At 36.5% G+C, this 22,385-nt stretch overlaps 1 protein-coding gene across 2 annotated transcripts in view; it reads right to left on the bottom strand.

The window, feature by feature from the left end:
* Positions 1–22,385, bottom strand: part of Cog5 (component of oligomeric golgi complex 5) — a 203,524-nt gene that overhangs the window by 38,372 nt on the left and 142,767 nt on the right. For both annotated transcript variants that reach the window (XM_090332986.1, XM_090332987.1), the window contains exons 13-16: positions 11,660–11,821; positions 9,459–9,558; positions 3,306–3,416; positions 1,604–1,666 (exon numbers count right to left, since the gene is read on the bottom strand). In XM_090332986.1, the coding sequence (XP_090189112.1) occupies positions 1,604–1,666; positions 3,306–3,416; positions 9,459–9,558; positions 11,660–11,821 (436 nt within the window). The remainder of the gene's footprint in view (positions 1–1,603; positions 1,667–3,305; positions 3,417–9,458; positions 9,559–11,659; positions 11,822–22,385) is intronic.

Here is a 22,385-nt window from a genome sequence, read left to right on the forward strand (position 1 = left end):
CTTAGACTTTCCTTTGACATGTGAAATCACACTCAATTTTCTTACCTACTCTACTGTTCTTCTCTTATATTCTGTTTTGTTTCTTCTTAGGGGTGATTCATAGATATTCATCTCACTCCTCCACCTTTACAACTCTCCTTTAGTTATATAAATCCAGTCTAATTGTTTGCATTCATTATTTGTGTAGGTATATTATACATTTTAAAGTTGCTATAACTAAGGCAAGATAATTTATTAACTGGTTAAATAGTTGAAATGTGATTCATATACAAGTAGTTTGATTCCAAAGTCTCTGCCAAATGGCCTTAGTTACTTTGTAGGTACTAAATAACATTTAGTAAGTGAATGAATAAATAAATGATAGTGGGCAAGGTATAACAGGCACAGCTCCTTTCAGCCAATAGATATTGGTTTACCAGTTATAACTATAAAATAGGCATAAGAATGTATAGTTAAAACATAATAATATTTTTGCATGTATGTGGAAAGTAACAAGTGGTAAATAACAGAATCGATTACTATTATAAAAATAAATTATTTGATTTTTTAAAGTTACCTACTTACATAAGATTTAAAATCTCAAAGCAACATTGTCTTTTTTTGTTAAACTTCTTAAGCATTAGAAAGGAGTATATTTTGCTATTCTATTTGAAAACTAGGAATAGGGGCCAGAAGTTTGGCCTAGTGGTGGAATATTTGCCTCGCATGCACAAAGCCGTGGGTTCCACTCCTTCGTCACACATACACAGAAAAAGCTGAAGAGGTGCTGTGGCTCAAGTGGTAGAGTGCTAGCATTGAGAAAGCTCAAGGACAGTGCCCAGGCCCTGAATGCAACCCCCAGGACTGGCAAAAAAAAAAAAAAGGGAATATACTCTGATTTTATATCAATTAGGATTTTCTCAGCCCTGGCATTATGGCATTTTGAGGTAGAGAACTGCTCAGGGGCCTTTTGCATTGCACATGTTGTGCACGTTCTGTGACCTCCACTCACTAGATGTCACTACACCCCAAAATGTTTCCAGATATGGTCAAAGGTGCCCTTGAGACAAAAGTATCCAGGTACAAAATTGCTACTTCAGCTGGATAATACTAGGTGTCCCTAATAGTCAAATGGTTGCTTACTTCTTTGTATGCAATTATCACAAGCAGAATACAATCTATAGATACAGAAAGAGACCATTTTTTAAGCTCTGGAAAATATGAAGTTGGGCGTGGTGGCTCACACCTGTAATCCTAGCTACTCAGGAGGCTGAAATCTAAGAATCGCAGTTTAAAGCCAGCCCGACATTAAAATGTCCACAGGACTCTTATCTCCAATTAATCACCAAAAAACCAGAAGTGGTGCTATGGCTCAAGGGGTAGGACAGTAGCCTTGAGCTGAAGACCTCATGAACAGTGTCCAGGAATTGAATTCAAGTCCCATAACTGATTAAAAAAAAAGAAAGTGACAACATACCTACCCTTTTTAGGATAATTATCAACATTCTCCTTTTGGTGTATGTAAAGGATTTTGAATATTTAAAAAATATAACATCTACTACTTAGGCAAACCATTCTATAACCACTACATGTATAAAATCAAAATTAAATTAAGTTCATTTACCTTTAGAGCTGAAATGATAGTTTGTTCAGCCACTGGTGGGAATGAGCTCTGACTCGAAACAACCTAAAACAAAATTTGATCCAGTTTCAGTGTTGCTTAACTGTTTTTTGTAAATCCTAATTTTGAGCATAACATTACAAAGCTGTTTCTGCACTACATTGAAATATTAATTTACTATTATTTCAAGTGTGATTCAAAAATTTATTAGATGAAAAATGATCATATATGAAAAACATATTCCAAATAATACATTAAGAATTCTATGAGCTAAGTAAAGTCCATTAATTTTAATGATCAAGTTTTCACTTGAAAGGCCATAATAAAGCCATAATTAGTTATTTCCTTTAAAACATTCACTTTCTTTAGGCTGACTCTTACTTTAACAAGTCTTTAAAATACAAATGTCAGATACTTCCATTTTTTACCAATCAATACAAAAATCAATGATGAAGATATTTAAACCATGATAAATAAAACCATCTTTTTAGTGCTTGTGATGCTTTAGAGTAATGATTAAAGAAAAATCCACAGGACTTCATCTCAGTGGAAGAAGCTTGGTATGCATGGTGGCCTGTGCTTGTCATTCCAGCTACAGCAAACAGTGAAAAAATAGGAGGCTAGTGGTCCAGATATGTATCTGAGCAGCAAACAAGATTTCTACTTCAAAAATAACCAATGCAAAAAAGGCATGGAGATATGATTCAGTGGTAGAGTACTGCCTGGTTAGCATGAGATCCTGCATTTAAACCTTGGTACAGAATTGAAAGAAAAAAAAAAAGGAAAAAACAAAAAGCAAATAGCCTTTAAAATTATTCCATAATAAACCTCATATATTCAACTTATATTAGAAGTCAAGTTTTAAAAAAATAATCACCTGGCCAGGAGTTTGGCCTAGTGGTAGAGTGCTTCCCTAGCATGCACGAAGACCGGGGTTCAATTCCTTGGTACCACATACATAGAAAAGGCCAGAAGTGGTGCTGTGGCTCAAGTGGTAGGGCTCTAGCCTTGTGAAAAACCCAAGGACAATGCTCAGGCCTTGAGCTCAAACCAAGGACTGGCCAAAAAAGAAAAAAAAAAAGAAAAACACCTAATATGACTGTGTTGCATTTATATTGTGCTAATTATATATAATCTAGACATGACTTAAAATAAATGGAAGGATATACATCTATGTACACACACACACATATACACATACACATACCTATACACATGTAAAGGTTAAAGGCAAAATATGCTAATTTGTATAAGAAACTTCACTATCTAGGTTTTGGTATTCATGGAAGGCAGACAGAGTTCCCTGGAACCAATCCTTCATCAGTAATGACATGACTGTACACAAAAGTATGTGAAGGTTTAGCCATTTCTTTGAAATACTTTAGTAGAAAAACAGCAAAAATTATGAAATGCAATAGACTCGTTCTGAAACAATTTATTTAATAAACTTAGTTAACTTGAAGATCTCCATTTCATGTACTTGAAAACCAAATATACAGACAAAAAGCTCACAAATAATAAAAAGCCAGGGTGAAAGGCTGCCTAAAAGAGTTAACTCACAAGTTTTTAATAATCATGACATTTTCATGATGTTGTTTTCCAATAAAATAAATAATAGCTTGTAAATTGTCTAAATTTCAGGTAAGAAATACCTAAACATGAAATTAAGCCAAAAGGACCTAATTAAAATAAAAATAAAGGTTACCTTTGTCACTGATTGGTGCAGTTTATACAGTGAATTCACTACTGCCACATTTCTTTTCTGTCCTTCAGTAAGAGGCCCAATCACCTGACTTGCATCTCCTTGTGTAGACAGCTATTAGAATTCAATACAAAAACATTTTACCAAAATGATAGCATTTCTATTTTTTCCTTAACAAGGAAGTTCATGATCTACTCCCTCATACTCTCCCAACAAGTCTCTGACAGAGATAACACCATAGGGGTAGAAGCCCGATTAGTTTGCTATGGAAGGAAACTGCTTTAAGTACTTTATGGTTGAGGCTTCTGAGGAAGGTATGAATCAGTGCCCAGTGTACACATATATATTTTGATATATAAACATAGCAATCCTAAGGAATACCTTCTGGCAATGGCCAACAAGATTCTTCCTTTAAGAACTCAAATGTATATTTATGTATGTACATTGAGATAGCCATTTTAATACTCCAAGAAACTGGCAGTAAAAAGAAAATTTTTTTCCGGGTCCTAGGGCTTGAATCAGGGCTGAGTACCGTCTTTGCCTACCATTTGAGCCACAGCACCACAATATTGAGGAATTGAATCCAGAGCTTTGTACATACTAGGCAAGCACTCTCTCTATATATACACCTACACACACATATACATATATTGGTTGGTTGTGGGACTTGAACTCTGGGCCTGGGTGTTGTCCCTAAGCTCTTCAGCTCAAGGCTACCACCCTATCCCTTGAGTCCACAGTGCCACTTTCCAAGAAAGTATTTTTGGTAGGTCTTGTTTTCTTTTTAAAAGGGAAGTCCAAGATTATACTATGTGCATATGAATAATATTAGCATCATACTCTTGACCACTACTTTATTTTTTAAAAGCATGGGTTTTAAGGAACCAGTGGAACAGCGATATTCACAAGACAGTATGGGGAGATGAACTCTATGACCTGGGGGGACAGGGAGGGAAAGTAGGAGAATATATGGGAAGGGGTAACAATGTTCTATAAGTAATGTACCCACTACGGTATGAATGTGACTGTAACCCCTCTACAATCACTATGACAAATAAAAAAAGGAAGGAAGAGTTAAGAAAATCAACCTGAAATTAACATGAAATGTTTTCATGTCCATAATTAATAAAAATTAACTATATAGGAAACCAAATAGGAAGTATATCTTTATCCTATGACCCAAATATTAAAAAAAAAATTGAAAGCTAGCCTTGAGCAAAGCAGCTAAGGTACGGTGCACAGGCCCAGAGTTAAGGCCTTGGTACTGGCAGCTATGTTTGTGTGCATACACATCTGTGTGCACATGTACACATCAAGTGGCATGGTTCATTTTCAACACAGACATGTTGAACATAAATGGTACATGTTATATGTATCTTATGACAAGTAATTTTCCTTCAAGTCAGTGAATTTTAGGTCATCAAAACTATACTAAGTTACTAAAAATTTCCTTTCGACATTTGGGTCAAAGTGCTGTTAAAATTGTTTACTTTCCCAATATTTGGAGGCATTTTCTACATATCTTCTTTTTTTTTTCTAAATATGTTACTTGGGTAGAAGTCATAGACATCTGGAACATTTTTATGCATTTGGCTGAACATTTTCTGCTACAGCAGAAAACAGGTTCCTGAGAAAAACTTTATATAACATTTTATAACATGGTTCATAGGGTTCCCTGGAATTCATTTAATAATCTGCTAACTTAATTTATATCCTAAGATATTGAAAACCACTAAAGAGATTACTGGAGAAAGAGGACTTTTTTTTTCTGACTTCCATCACAGAAAAACTTTCTATGTACATCCCACCACTTGTTATTACTGTTTAGGTGTTTCAGAAGACACAATTTATACCATCTTGTACTAGTGAACAGAGAGAGAGATCTTCTCTACTTGTCTACATCTCTACATCTTGTCTACTATATTAAACAATTTCAAATAAAACAGTGTGTGTGTGTGTGTGTGTGTGTGTGTGTGTGTGTGCTTGTGTGCTTGTGTGCTGATCCAGGAGCTGGAACTCAGTGCCCAGGCACTATCCCTGAGGTTATGTGCTCTACCACCTGAGGCTAGTTCAAGGCTAGCACTGTAATATTTGAGTCACAGCTCCATTTCTGGCTTTTTTTTCTTGGTCCTTAATTGAAGTTAAGCGTGTCACAAACTGACCTCCTGATTTGGCTGGCTTTGAACTTCAATCCACAGGTCTGTTCAGCTCTCTCAGATCTCTCTTGAGCTGCGCAGCTACATTATAGATACAAGCTACCAGCACCCAGTTTGATCTTTTATTTATTTGAATGTGAACAATCATTACCATATAATACTACATGTAGATATAAAAAGCTCTACAAATAATCTTTTTAAAACTAAACAAATTTAAACTTTTGTACCTCTAAGTCATCTAAATATACATGTAGGTTTTCTTCCATTAAGGGAATGTCAAGTCTCAAAGCTACTTACGAAATTACACAAGAGATGAAGTGTGTATTTACACAGCTGTAATAGTGTCTGGAACTGTTGACCTCTAGAACTATTGTAGCTACTGACCTGAACTGAAATGGAAACCTTCCATTAAATGTCATTCGTGCTACTGTTTGAAATCATTTGCAACTTAATTGCATACATGTCAGTCTGCTTTTCATAGTTCATAACATTTGACTTTATGATGCCACTGCTTGAAACTACCAGGTTATAATTATTGCTGGAAAATACCTAATAATTCACTTCTACAAAAAGAATACTTACATTGGCCTGTAATTTGTTAACCACAAAAGCTTATAATCCTGAAAATTATAAACGTATATATACTATTCCTTATATAGTAATATTTAATTCATTTCAACACATAGAGAATAAAGAAAAACAATGATTCAAAATTTCCATCATAAGATATGGTGTCATTCTCTTTTCTTTCTTTCTTTTTTTTTTGTTTCCCCTTTGCCAGTCCTGGGGCTTGAACTCTGGGCCTGGGCATTGTTTGTTGTTTTTTCCTGAAGGTTAGTGTTATATCACCAGCACCACTTCAGGCTTTTTCTGTGATTAATTGAAGTTGAGTATCATGTTCCCCCCACCCCCCACCTCCACTAAGCCCCCTGGCTTCAAGAACTACAATTCTTAGATCTCAGCCTCCTGAGGAGCTGGGATTGAAGGCATGAGCCACCAATGCCTGTCTACAATATCAGTTTTATAAAATAAAAAAGATGCTATGTTTATATATAAGATGTAAGTTAAAGCTTAAAGTCTTATCTAGATGTTAACTACAACCCTTGTTCTCTGACATTCTGCTTTAAGCAGTATTTATTCTTCCTGAGCCTCAGTTTTTACATTGTGTACTAGTAACAAAATATTTCCATTTTACAACAGGACTGTGAAATGAGATAATACATGCAAAAACTGATACAACCCTCAATTCACTCTAAGTCTTTAATAATAATAAATTGTGAGTGTATCCTATCCTTAAGAAGGGATGCTCTGAGGTGCCAGGTATACTGATATGCCCCTGTAATTCCTGCAGAGATAGGAAGATGAAGAGTTCAAGGCTATATAACAAGACTCAGCCTCAGATCCAAAACACAACACAAACCAAACACAAACACACACACATACACAGATTTAAGATTCATCCTTATAGAGATATTTACATTTTTTGACACATGGCTTTGACTATTAGTAAGAAACCCTTAGGGGATAAAATATATGCGTAACAACTACATAGACATAAAAATTTATGACTCTATAGACATAATGTTTTATTACATAGATTAATATGTATCTATGACATACAAACCCTCAGCCTAATTTTAATTATGTTCTAAAATCTAAGTGCCAGTGATTGTATATAGAGATTCCCTTCTTGAATAGTTGTTTGTTAAATACATCATTTGAAATATGATGTAAAAATCAATGTCAATAAATTCTTTAAAAAATACATATGTAATACTTAAAGTAATTTCTAACTTGTACTAAAAGCATACAAATGATTTTGTGCACCATTATTTGTTATACTCTATGGCACCCAGAACATGAAAAATCACCTTAAAAATCCCTTTTATGAGTCTTTCTCCTGATGTGAATTAAAGCTGCAATTAAGTATATTAAAATAGTTCATTAGCAAATTTCCAGTCGTTAGGGAAATAAACAGGATTCTCAAAACCTGCTCATTCTACATTTCAGATTGTTTTTTGTTTGTTTGTTTTATAGCCAGTCCTAGGGCTTGAACTCAAGACCTGGGCACTGTCCTGGGACACTTTTACTCAAAGCTAGTACTTTGCTGTTGGATCCACAGTACCACTCCTGGCCGTTTCTGTGTATATGGTACAGAGGATTCAGACCCAAGGCTTTGTGCATGCTAGGCAAACACTACCACGAGGCTACATTCCTGGCCTTCAGATTGTACTTTTTTTTTTTTTTTTTTTTTTTTGCCAGTCCTGGCTTGACCTCAGAGCCTGAGCACTATCCTTGGGCTTTCTCAAGGCTAGTACTCTATCACTTGAGTCACAGACCTACTTCAGGCTTTTTATCTATGTATGTGGTACCGACAAATCAAACACAGATCTTTGTGCATACTAGGCAAGCACTCTACAACTAGGCCAAACTCCTGGCCTCCAGATTGTATTTTAAGTTATCCTTTCTAAAAGCATGTTATCTTTACATTTCTAGCTTTCTTTCATCTTACTATTTGAACATTCTATTAATGGTCTATGGATTGGAGGCTTACAATTTTCAGTAATAAAAAGAACATACTATTTTAAAATTTAGGAGCTGGAAGCGGGGCATAGTGGTAGAATGCTTGCTTAGAAAGCAGGAAGACCCAGGTTCAATTCTCAGTACCACATACATAGAAAAAAGCTGAAAGTGGTATGGCTCACATGGTAGAACTCTAGCCTTGAGAAAAACCCAAGGGCAGTGCTCAGGCCCTGAGTTCAAGAACCAGGACTGGCAAAAAAATAAATAAATAAAATTTACCTTTCCTTCCAAATCTCAGGCTAATATTGCCATTCATACACAGAATAGTTCATCAGACTCCTTTTCAACCAATAGCTGGGCTTAGTGGCATGTGCTAGTTCTTTATAACCCCAAAATTATTTAAGTCATGAGTCAATAATATATTTACAAAAGAAAGAATATATGTTCTTTATGGTTTTATTTGATGCTTACACTTTCCTAAAACATGAAGATGAAAGCTAAAAAGTGAATTTGTTTGGTGTGTGTAATTCTATTTAAAACAATGGGAGTCAATAACTTCCTGTAAATATTGAACACAGTAGATTAAGTAGGTCTGACTAATTTGAGACTATTAACACAGTATTTATTAACAGCATGAATTTAATCATGTTAGCAAATACATTTTGATTTTCTCAAAACCTTTGCTACTATTAAGTTGAAATCATATTTTTTATTAGAGAAAACTTTATTAGTTTCTGTAATCAAACCCACGAAGATAAGACCTTACATATTTAATAGTGTGTTTACCCCTGTACAAATGAAAAAAAATTAAGTTTAACGATTCTAGACCAATATGGCTATTAATTTCTATACAATGCCAACTCAAATTTTTATTACTGCAACCTCTCCTCTCCTCTACCAAAAATATTCTCAAACACATGATGGCTCTTTCTTACTATATTTATTTTCTGGTGGGTACAACTCAGAATATTTTTCCTGACATTTTCAGTTAACTACATTATACCCTAATAGATATAATACTAAATTTTATTTATAGCAACAAGTCATCATTTTTACAAGCAATGAACTTTATAATAAAATATAAACAAAATTTGAGAAAAAATTAGTCATGTAATTGCTACAAGGAGTCCCCATGTGTCAGTATGGCTAGGTTTAAAAAAGATGTCTCTAAAATATTTATCAAGACTACACAAAAAAACTGCATGGAAAATAGCACTAGATTAGCAAACAAAATTTGGTCTTTCATTAAAACTGAAATAGGCAGGTTCCACCAAGAATAGTGTTACACAAATTATTTTGCATCAATCTGTCCACAAGTTACCTTAAAAACTGTAACAGAGCCAACTAGAAAAGCTCTGATATAGATTAAAACAGATTGCTTCACTTATTATAATATCAGCTATGGTTATTCAAAAATTGCAAAATTCGTAATTTTAAATGGAATCATTAAAACTTATGGTTATGGGATAATACTTACAAGTTGCTCTGACTTTACACTATATAACTGGATGGTCTTTGCCACATTTTTGGACACGGCTAATGTGAGGTTTGCATCAACAGCAGCCACGTTGAGTTCACTGAAGAAAACAAAAATAGATTTCAATTATTAGCACATAATGCATCAAAAAAGAGTTACATATAAACCTTAGCCCAACAAACAATGGAATGATTCTTTTCTACCGATTTCACCAACTGTTTCTAAGAACTAGTTGTATTGCTTTCTTTTGCTCCTTAAATTTGCATTAGGAGACACAGAAATGGCTTTGTTAATGACCAGTTTCCCACTAATAAAAGCATGTCATGTGTGGATCTACTCTGTGATTAAGAGAGTAAATTGTGTACAGATTTTTAAAACAGCATTCTTGCTAATACTGATAAGTGCAATTAGACACTGTGCATATCACAGACATCTGCAAGGAAATGACAACTCTTGAATGGAAGTGATGACCTTGAAGGACATAGGCTAAAAATATAAACTACACATGCCACATAAAGATACTCAGTTTCTATTTAAATTATGCCAATTCATGCATGCTATTTTATATAGAGTCACTTGTTAAATATACCAAAACAGATGAACTACAATTTGCAATTTTAAAAATTTGGATTCTGAAAATACGTGTGCTTATTTTTTTAACAGTAAATGAATTAAGACATAGATTGCAATAAATAAATAAATAAATTTTAAAAAAACCAAAAAAAAAAATAAAGACCAAAGGAAGGGTTGATACTGAGTTGGAAACTGTATAAAATCCCATTTGCAAGTAGAAACCAATTATCTCTAAAGTATCTCTCTTCAGTTTATTATTATTATTATTCTGGTCAGTTGTGAGGCCTGGGTATTGTCCCTGAGCTCTTCAGCTCAAGGCTATCACTCTACCACTTGAGCCACAGTGCCACTTCTGGTTTTCTGGTGGTTAATTGGAGATGAGAGTCTCATAGACTTTTGGGCCTGGATTGGCTTTGAACCTTGACCCTCAGATCTCAGCCTCCTAAGTATCTAGGATTATAGGTGTGAGCCACCGGCACCTGGCTTCTTCAGATTATTTTTAAAGAAATTGAATGCATTTCAAACAGTACCAATGCCTACTGCAACAAAATGTCTACTCATTCAGTCCTGAGAAAATCTTGTACATTTTTAAATTCTATTAATCCCTAGCACAATATAATTCTTCAAACTCGACATCTGATTATAGTACTGACTAGCTTCATAAAATGGAATAGATGTCTCCTTTATGTCTATGTAAATAGATATAGGACAGGTTTTATCACTACTACACTAAAAACACAACAGGCACATTAGAATAAAAACTGTAGAGTCAAAATATTTTATCAAGTCAGGATAACTGTGGAGAGTTTCAGGACCAAGATTCCAGTCCCTCTAAGAACCTTGACAGGCAAATTTTCTGCTGAAGATATATTTATACATATTATACCTGTCTGTGGCTTTTTAATCTTACTCTTCCACGATTTAGAATATTACCTTTAAATCTGTAGTCTAAAAAGAATTTGGAGAGCCAGCACCTTAGCCCAACAGTGCCAACTCATTATTTTTATTCCTCAAAAAATTCATGCCGCGACAACCTGTTGACTATGACAGTAACCAAGATAGTCTGAATTGCAAACTAATCTGGATAACTTTTAGCTGTATGTCTAAGGCAGTGGATAATTACATTGTCTGCAAGCATTCAGGTGGCACCTCTGCTAGGATACTTTCCCTTTTTAGTTTTAAAAGCTGTCACATTCACTTAGAAGGTTTAAAATAGCAAGTACAAGTCAGCTAATCAAGATTATAATTGTTTCTGCCATGAAGTGCTTTCTGAACCTAAGATAAAACAAAATTCACCTCTTGTTTCAGTTTCTTAATCTGTAAATCATTTCTATTCTTACTTTTCTGCTTAATATTAGGAATTTAATATATGTATAAATAGGTAGATTTACTCTGAATATTTGGTGAGAAACAGAACAATTAAGACTATGTTTAGGCTATCTGTAAATGGTTTCATTAATTGGAATACCAAATGTTATGTGTACACTCATTCACTGTAAAACTCCTGACTTAATTGCAGCCCTAAGGACTTGAGTAATTTAAGGTAAATGTAAAAGGTATTACTTTTGTACATCACTAACAAAGATGGCAGGCATCTCATGGTATGTCATTATACACAAAGTACATACCTAGCTATGGTTTTAATGATACCATCCAGTTCATCAGAGGAAGGAGGGTTACGTCCACCAGGGGGGAAAACCAAGTTGATAGGATCAAAAAGTCGAGATAAGGATTTTGACAGGTAAGCAGCCTCATAGGGTTGCAATGAGTCTTTCAAAGCCTTTTCTGGGCTGTGGGAGTAAAATTTATTTTTAAATAAACATTTAAAAAGTACACAGAACTATAAATACCTTAACATATGTATGTCCAATAAAATAACTACATTACAGATAAAGATAGGAAAAATTGCTTCAAAGAATACAAATGTATTTACAAATACATTTAAAATACAAAACCCTCAGCTTAATTTTAATTATGTTCTAAAATCTATGTGCCAGTGATTGTATATACAGAAACCCTTCTTGAATACTTGTTTGTTAAACATGACATTTGAAATATAATGTAAAAATCAATGTAAATAAAATCTTTAAAAAAGCTTAAAACTCTATTGTATATATTTATAGCTAGGACTTAGGCACAAATTAAAAAGCTATAAATGTATACAATATGCACCGGTATTTACTGTACTGACACTTGAAATGAAAAGAATAAGTATTTATTCCTTCTAATGAAGGCTTCGATTTCATTTAGCAAATACTATTTATAGAGTACTAAAGCATACCAGGCGAGACAAACCTGCAGAGACCTGTTCCATTAGCACAACCCTTTGCACCCACAGCTGCCATCTTCCACAAAGCTCACTGACTGAGAGCGAAGGGTACAGATCTAGGCTGTCATGCTTTCTCATTTGTGACACTAACAAGAATGAGGACAAAATAAAAGGTATTGGTGAAACTCCTACATTCACATAAATGCTCTCAACTGGAGTTCCAAGTTTTATAATATTCTACTAAATAAAACCTAACCCTTGAAACACTTCTTTCCTTCTTACCCTTCCTACATTTTCAATCTATGCAATTCCTTATTTAGCTGTCAAATGCCTAGATCTGAATATTTCCTTGATAATTATGTCTATAGCCATTTATTCCCATATACTTCCTTACTCCTGTAATTAATTCTGTATCTTTTTTTCACCTTTCCTGTTTACAATCTCTCAAGCCTTCTACTGATTTTTTTTCTAAAAAACAAATTCTCCACATTATATGTTAACCTTGACAATATCTGGGCTGTTCTTTGTGCATATATGAAACCTGGCTTATTCTTTCTCTCTCCCTCTTTCTCTCCTTCTCCCTCTACCTTCAGGTCATCTGACAAGCCTAGAGGTCAAAAGGCTCTTGGTTTCCATATCCTAATTCCATAGTTATCTCAATACATTCTCATTCAATAAGTGTTTCACTCAACACATATTTACCAAGAGTACAATGCACCAGGCACTTGATAAGCACTGGGAAGACAGACTTAAGAGTGATATTTAAGAGTGGGGGTGGGGAGGTGGGGCAGGTAAAGTGAAAACCATGATAATTTCTATAATAGATGAAAATATAAAGACCATATGTGGGCAGAGAGAAAGTAGTATGTAATTCAGCCTATGGCAGTCTGTATAGAAGTCCATCCCACATCTGGTTTCTTTCTTTTTTTTTTTTTTGGTGGGTCATGGGGTTTGAACTCCACCTGGGTGCAGTACCTGAGCTCTTCAGATCAAGGCTACCACCCAACCCCTGGGCCTGGGTGTTGTCCCTGAGCCCTTCAGCCAAGCCCCACTTCCTGTTTTTCTCTAGAGGTTAATTGGAGATAAGATTCTCAGGTCCTTTTGTGCCTGGGCTGGTTTTGAACCTCAATCCTCAGATCTCAGCCTCCTGAGTAGCTAGTATTACAAGCGTGAGCCACAGAGCCCAGCCTGTTTTGTTTTTTGCCAGTCCTGGCTTGAACTCAGGTCCTTGGCTGTCCTTGGGCTTTCTCAAGGCTAGAGCTCTACCACTTGAGTCACAGCATCACTTCTGCCTTTTTCTATATATATGGTATTGAGGAATCGAATCCGGGTTTTTATGCATGCTGGGCAAGAATTCTACCACTAGGTAAAACTCTCAGCCCTCCCATCCCACATCTTTACATGACATTTCTATGTCCATTTCTGTCATCTTCTAACTTTAAGTAGCCTTCTCTTACTTGTGCAGAATTTTGGCCTTGAATTAAGCACTAACACGTCTCTAATTTGCTACATGGATCCTTAGCAAATACAACGTCAAAACACACTTTTCAAAATCCTGTCCTGTGTTGCAAGTCTACATTTATAATTAACTTTAGTTGGTATGGAATTTCCAAAACTGAGCCAGTCATTTTGAAGTGCTCCACCTCTAAGATTCTTAAGTTTAAAGACAACTTTTCATATAGCCTCACCTTTTATTAGTTTTCTTCCCACAATATTATTAATCTCTACAATCTACCAAGTATTTCCTAGATGAAGGAAACTAAGCTGTAAACTCAGTTTCTAAAAGTTCCACAACCTTGGAAAATTTACATGCTAACAAAAGAGATATACATAAAACAAGTAAGTTTAATAAGTTCAATATGGAATATAATGGCAGTAAGCATGAAAGAAAAACAAAACAGAAAACTGAGTTTTCCATTTGATTTTAGATACAAAGGGAGGAACACCTTATTGAAAAGATCTAAAGCAAAAGAGTGAACAAGTTACACAAATTTTCAGGGAAAGAATTTTCTCTGAGAAGAGAACAGAAAGTGTAAAGGCCCTGAGAAAACTCTATATGTGGTTATGCTTGCCAAACGGTCAGAGGGGTACAGAAAGTAAGGAACAGAAAAGAAGTACAAGATGTCACACAAGGGAAAAACAAGTCTTCATATCCATGAGAGTGGTAGATTTTATTTCAACAAGCTCACTCTGGCTGCATTGTGATTAGTTTCTTAACTCTTTCCTCTCACTATTTTCTGTAAGACCTACAGGTCTTTTGCTATTTATCCATGGGAGTTCTAAATATCTTGATTGTTTAAGTTCCACTTTCTTTTCAAAAGTTTGAATATGGTCTCTATCAGCATCATGGTATCTACTTCTTATCCTTAAGCTGTCCAGATATTAAAAAGTAGCTACTTCTAATAAACATGTGTAGACCTGAAGCCTGACCTGAAATTATACTTTTAGAGTGGTTTACTTATCTGTCTAAGCACCAGACCATAACTGTCCAGTTTATTTTTGGCAAGAAATAGGATCACTGGAATTTTTCCCATATTTATTACATAAAATGGGTTCTCTCATTGTGAGTTCATTCACAATGCCTTTTTATTTAATGACTTCCTTTACATGGTATTGAGGAATTAAAACCCAGGGCTTCATACACGCCAGGCAAGCACTCTACCACTAGGCTACACTCTTAGCTCCCAAATTCATGTTTTTGAACATCAAAGTCTTTCCCACATTGCTCACATACACAAAGCTTCTCCCCAGTGTGTTATTTCATGTGTGTGTAAGGAACTAGAGTCACTGAAGGCTTCTCCACATTCGTTACAGAGGAAAGGTTTCTTTTCACTGTGAGTTCGTTCATGTATCCGTCGACCACTCAGGGTAAAGAAGGCTTTCCCACACTGCTTACACACATAAGGCTTCTCTCCAGTGTGAGTTCTCTCATGGATGAGACAGTGACTGGACTGCCCAACGCTTTCCCATACTGGTTACAGACATAAGGTTTTCCTCTACTGTGGGTCCTCTCATGGATGGTCATGTAACCACAGGACCTGAAGGCTTTTCCACACTGTCTACATACATAGGGCTTCTCTTCAGTGTGAGTTATTTTATGTTTGTGCAAGGAGCTTGAATCACTAAAGGCTTTGCCACATTCCTTACACAGAAAGGGTTTCTCACCACTGTGAATCCATTCATGCTTTCGAACATCACTCAAAGAATAGAAGGTTTTGGGGGCCGGGAGTTTGGCCTAGTGGTTAAAGTGCTTGCCTAGCATGCATGAAGACCTGGGTTCGATTCCTCAGTACCACATACATAGAAAAAAGCCGGAAGTGGTACTGAGGCTCAAGTGGTAGAGCTCTAGCCTTGAGAAAGTCCAAGGACAGTGCTCAGGCCCTGAGCTCAAACCCAGGACTGGCAAGAAAAAAAAAAAAAGAATAGAAGGTTTTCCCACACTGCTCACACACACAGGGCTTCTCTCCAGTGTGAGTCCTCTCATGCCGGATGCTGTGACTGGACTGCCGAAAGGCCTTCCCACAGAAGCTACACACGTAAGGCTTCTCCCCACTGTGCGTCCTCTCATGTATTTTAATTTAACTGGAAGAACTAAAAGCTTTCCCACACTGCTGACACACGTACAGCTTCTCTCCTGCGTGAGTGCGTCGGTGTGTCCTGCGGGAAGTGGGGTGACTGAAGACATTCCCACACTGTTCACACTGGTGGGTTCTGGCATTCTGAAAGCACTGGGCATTGCTGCAGGCTCTCCCGCACATGGGGCATTTACATGGCTTCTCTTCAAGTTCCCCATACTCATAGAGTTTGGAGTCAGTGTAAGTTCCGAAGGCCATGCTCAAGGATGAATGCCTGAGGAAGATGTTAAAGACACTCGCTTCCACTCCAGCAGGGGTTTCAATGTTCATAACAGAATCTAGAGTACCACCAAACACTTCTCCACCTTGAAGATCTTCTTTTTATTTTGCCAGTCCTGGGACTTGAACTCAAGGCCTGGGCACTGTCGTTGAGCATGCTTTGTTCAAGGCTAATGTTCTACCATTTGGGCCACATTGCCATTCCCAGCTTTTTGGAGTTTATTGGAAATAAGAGCCTCATGCACTTAACTGGCTGGTCTGGCTTCAGATCATGAGCCTTAGATCTCAGCTTCCTGAGCACTGAGGATTACAGGTGTGAGCTGCTAGTTCAGGGCCTGTTTCCATCAATCCTGAACTCTTGGTCATCTCTGGGAACTTTTTGCACACTTCTTCAACTGCCTGGTCTTCCCGTTCTTTTTGTATGGAGGCCAGGTTCCTGAAAGTATCCACCATCACATCTCTGTACAACTGCTGCTGGGCAGAGTCCAGCAGCAAACACATCATCAAAGGTCACAGACTCCTTGCTGAGCCCATGGATTTACTTACAGCACGAGAAAATCTTGACTTCTTAGTTTAATTTGGCATGTGGAATTGCTCTCCTCCCTGCCTCATTCTCACCATGGCCGCCTCCCGGATCCGCGCGGCATCCTCCCCACACCAGGAGGCCCGCCGGCAGCAGAGGCCCAGCCGCTGGGGCCCGGGACAGTCCGGAGCCCCTAGTCTCTGACTTTTTAAAATTGTTTTGACTACAGAAGAAGCCTTATTCCTTTTTTAAATCAAAACTTTGAAAGACACTTATATTTGGGGGGGGGGGAGCGAGCAATGGCTCAAGCCTATAATCCTAGCTATTTGCAACGTAAAGGTTAGGGAGTCATGGTTCCCGATAACCCAAACATAATCACTTCTGATGCTCTATCTCAAAAACTAGCTGTATGCACTGGTGCTCATCTGTCAACCCAAGCAACAAGGGGAAACACAGTAGCTTGGTGTGGTGGTGTATGTAGGACATTCCAAAGATAAAGAGAAGCAAAGGAGATTGCTGTCCAGGCAGAGAAACCCTACTTTGAGCATAACCTATGCAAAAAGGGATTGGTAGAGGAGTAATTTAAGTAGCAGAGTATTTGCTTAACAAACGTGAAACTCTCAGTTCAAATCCTAGTACTACAAAAACAAAAAGACCAAACATATGACATACATACTCCATGCCCAGCCTTAAGCGTCCACTCATTTACATTGTTTCTGTAGATTTCATTACTGTAGATTTTCACATGAATAGGATTACAGTGTATGGGGGCAGTGTGGAGAGGATGAAGATATGGCTCTAATGACTAGCTGTTTGTCACTTAACATATTTTCAAAGTTCATATGTGCAACTGATAATTCACTGAAGCATGAATTGGTACCTTATTCCCTTTTATAGACAAACAATATTACATTTATGGCTATAGCATATATACTTTATGACTGTGTTCAGTGAAATCTCTTTTTCAGCCATTTACTCATATTCTACTCTAATTGGTATGTTGGAATAAATGGTCAAGCCTAGGTTAGATAGGACTCCCAGAGCCAGGGCTTTTCCTAAAACCTCCAGCTATAATGCTGAGTGTGTTTTCATGTACTTACTTATTATCTATCTATGTTGTCTCAAAATATTATTCTCCTGATGGTTTGTCTATCTTTATTTGAATAATCTGTCTTTTAACAGTTGAATTGGAAGAGTTTTTCACATACTTCAGAAACAAGTCCATTGACATATATATGCACAAATATTTTCTACCTTAATTAATGGTACCATCTGATGCACAGAATTTTTTTTTTTTTTTTTTGCCAGTCCTGGGTCTGAGATCAGGGCCTGAGTGCTGTCCTTGAGTTTTTTTCTCATGGCTAGGGTTCTACCACTAGAGTTACAGCACCACTTCCAGCTTTTATTTTCTAAGTATGTGGTATCAAGGAATCAAACCCAGGTATTCTTGCATGCTAGGCAAACACTCTATCACTAGGCCAAACTCCCAGCCCTGCACTGAAATTTTTTTTCCACCTTTATTTTTTGGTGGCACTGAGGCTCGACTTCAGGATTTTTTTTTTTTTTTTTTTTTTTTTTTTTTTTTTTTTGCCAGTCCTGGGCTTGAGCTCAGGGCCTGAGCACACTGTCCTTGGACTTTCTCAAGGCTAGAGCTCTACCACTTGAGCCTCAGCACCACTTCCGGCTTTTTTCTATATGTGGTACCGAGGAATCGAACCCGGGTCTTCGTGCATGCTAGGCAAGCACTTTAACCACTAGGCCAAATTCCCAGCCCCTCGACTTCAGGATTTTACACTTATTAGCCAAATACTCTACCTCTTGAACAAGCTTCAACCTCTAAAGTTTTTAGTTTTGATGAAGTCTAACATTCATTTTATCTTTTGTTACAAAAGCTTCTGATAGTCACATCCTTAGATGTCTCCTATATCAAGTCCTAAGTCATAAAGATGTGCCTATATGTTGTCCTCAATAGTTATATAATTTATTATTTATTTCATCATCATTATTATATTTATATATTTTATTTATTATATACTTATTATTACAGTTCAATTTTTGAAAATCTATTTTGAGTTAATTTTTGCACATGGTGTCAGGTAAAGATCCAACTTCATTTTTCAGATGTGGTTGTTGGTTGTCTAAGCATCATATAATCAAAAAGATTATTTTTGCCAAGTGCTAGTGGCTCATACCAATTACCCCAGCTACTCATAAGATGAAATCTGAAGACTGAGCCAGCCCCAACAGCAAAGTCCATGAGACTTTAACCTCTGATTAACTACCACAAATCAAGAAGTGGAGCTATGGCTCAAGTGGAGAGCACTAACCTTGAGCAAAAATGCTCATACACAGCTTGAGGCTCTGAGTTTATGACCAGGACTGGCATGCACACATTCTTTTATTAAAGAATGTATTAACATTGATTATTTTTACATCATATTTCAAATGTATTTAACAAACAAGTATTCAAGAATGGAATCTCTATATATAATCATTGGCACATAGAACATAATTAAAACTAGGCTGAGGATTTGTACTCTCCTTTCAAAAATCAGCTTACCATAACTTTTAGTGTTCTCAATCCTGTTTATATTTTTGTGACAGCAACAAACTGTTATTGTTTGAATATAAAATATGCCTCAAAGATTCATGGTCTAGGGGCTTAATTCCAGCCAGCTGCTTCTGTGAAGTAATTAGATCATGAGGCCTCTGATCTTAGCACTGCATTCTTTGATAGATACAATGATGGCATTTATGGGAAGTTGCAGAAGGTAAGAGGTGAGACCTAGCTGGAATAATAGAGCATTGGGGGCTTTCCCCCAAAAGCTTCTTGTTACTTCTCTCCTCTGCTTCCTAGCCATCTAAACTGAAGATTCCTCCACCCTGTTCTGCTTCCAAGATAGTCTTGCCTTGCCATAGGCCCAGACAAAGGAATCCAACTGAAACCTCAGCAATCATAAGCCAAAATAAACCTTTCCTCTTTTAAATTGCTTCTCTAAAGTAATTGTCATAACAACAAAACCCCTAATACACAAAGCATCTTCTAATTGCTTTGATGTATGCATTAAAACTGAAATTGTGAATCTGCTTTATGAAGATTTTTTGCTTTGTTTTGTTTTAGTAATCTAAGTCACTTGAAATTTCTTATGAATTTGATAATTAATTGTTAATTTATACAAAAAAGTTAGTAGAGATCTTGACAGGGATTTACCTCATTTATAAATAATGATAATTATTGACATTTTTAAAATTATGGTTTACAATTCCTGAGTGTGGATTGTTTTTCTTTTATGCTATTGCTTTAACTTCAAGAAAAAACTTGTGGTAAAATTTGGTATTTATTTTATTAAATAGCCACACATTAAGGATACCATGTGCCTTTTGTTCCTTTGGTCTTGACTTGTCTCACTCAACATGATTTGCTCTCGATTCATCCACTTCCCTGCAAATGCCATTAGTTTACCTTGTCTGTTGGCTATGTAGAATTCTATTGTGTGTGTGTGTGTGTGTGTGTGTGTGTGTGTGTGTGTGTATATATATATATATATATATATATACACACACATACATACCACATTTTCTGTATGCATTCATCTACTGTAGGGCATCTGGATTGTTTCCATCACCTGGCTATTGTGAATAGTGTGGAGATAAACATAGCTGAGCAGATGTCCTTATCATATCTTGGGTTATGATGTTCAGGGTAGATTCCCAGAAGTGGTATGACAGGATGGTAGGGAAGGTCAATTTTCAGTTCTTTAAGAAACCTCCACATTGCTTTCCAGAGTGGCTGAACTAGTTTACAATCCCACCAGCGGTGTAGTAGGGTTCCTTTTACTCCACAACCCCACCACCATCTGTCATTGTCTGAGTTCAAAATCTTGGCCATTCTTGTTGGGGTAAGGTGGTATCTTAGGGTTGCTTTTATTTGCATTTCCTTTATGACCATGGATGATGAACATTTTCTCATATGCTTTTCTGCCATTTTAATCTCTTCTTTTGGTAAGTTTCTCTTTACTTCCCTTGCCCATTTAGTAAATGGTTTGTTGGGTTTGGCGGTGGGGGGGGAGAGGATTAGTTTCTTGAGTTCCCTGTAAATACTGGATATTAAGCATTTGTCAGATGTATTATTGGTTAGTATCTTTTCCCAGTTGGTTGGCTGTCTCTCTACTTTTGTGGCTATACTTTTATCTGTGCAGAAACTTTTTATTTTTAGGTAGTCCCATTTATTGAGTCTCTCTCCAATCTGTTGTGACCCTGGGATTCTGTTCAGGAATCTTACCTGTGCCTATAAGTTCCAGTGTCTCTCCTACTCTATCATGTAGCAGTTTCATGGTTTCTGGTCTCACATTGAGGTCTTTGATCCACTTTGAGTTAATGGTTGTGCATGGCTAAAAGCTAAGGTCAATTTTTAGTTTCTGTATGTGGCTGCCCAGTTTTGCCAGCACCAATAACTGAATAGACTGTGTTTGTCCCACTGTATATCTTTGGCTCCTTTGTCAAATATAAGTTGACTATAGGTGTGTGGTTCTATTTCCGGATCTTCTATTCTGTTCCATTGATCTTATGGTCTGTTTTTGTGCCAATACCATGCTGTTTTTGTTATTATGACTCTATAGTAGAGTTTGAAGTCTGGTATTGTAATACCACCTGCATTGCTCTTTTTGCCTAGAATTGTTTGGGCTATTCTAGGTCTTTTCTTGCTCCATATGAAGCTTTGGAGTGTATCTTCTATTTCAGTAAAGAATGTCTTTGGGATTTTGATGGGGATTGCATTGAATTTGTATATCAATTTTGGCAATATAGCCATTTTCACTATGTTGGTTCTCTCTAAACATGAGCATGGGATGTCTTTCCATTTCCTAGTTTCCTCTTTAATTTCTTTTGTTAGGCTTTTGTAGTTTTCATTAAATAATTCCTTTACATCTTTGGTTAATTCCTAAATATTTTATTCTTTGGGGGGCTATTTTGAATGGGAATATTTTCTTCATTAGGCCTTCTGTTTGTGTATTGTTGGTGTACAAGAAGACTACTTACTTCTGAAGGTTAATTTTGTATCCTGCCAATTTGCTAAAGTGGTTTATTAATTCTAGGAGTTTGGGAGTGGAGCTTACTGGGTCACTCAAGTAGAGGATCATGTCATCTGCAAATAGGAATAGTTTAGCTTCTTTCCGTATGTGGATCCCTTTGGTGTCCTTTTCTTGCCTTACTGCTCTGGCTAATGGTTCCAGCACTATATTGAAGAGAAGAGGAGAGAGTGGGCATCTACGTCTAGTTCCTGATTTTAAGGTAAATGGTTCCAGTCTTTCACCATTTAGTATAAGACTGGCTGTAGGTTTGTCATATATGGCTTTAATTATTTTAAGGAATGTACCTCTTATTCCTATTTTTTCTAGTGCTTTCAACATGAATAGATGTTGTATTTTGTCAAATGCCTTCTCTGCATCCAGAGAAATTATCATATGATTCTTATCCTTAGCTCTATTGATGTAATGTATTACATTGATTGATTTGCGAATGTTAAACCAGCCTTGCATATGTGGAATGGAGCCTATTTGATCATAGTGTACAATTTTTTTAAATTTGTTTCTGGATTCTACTGGCTAGAATTTTATTGAGGAGTTTTGTGTTTGTGTTCATCAGAGAGATAGGTCTGTAGTTTTCTTTTTTTGTTGGGTCTTTCCCTGGTTTGGGGATGAGAGTAATAT

This window comes from Megascapheus bottae, chromosome 5 (assembly GCF_031878675.1).
Source record: "Megascapheus bottae isolate mThoBot1 chromosome 5, mThoBot2.hap1, whole genome shotgun sequence".
In the NCBI taxonomy this organism is placed as follows: Eukaryota; Metazoa; Chordata; class Mammalia; order Rodentia; family Geomyidae; genus Megascapheus; species Megascapheus bottae.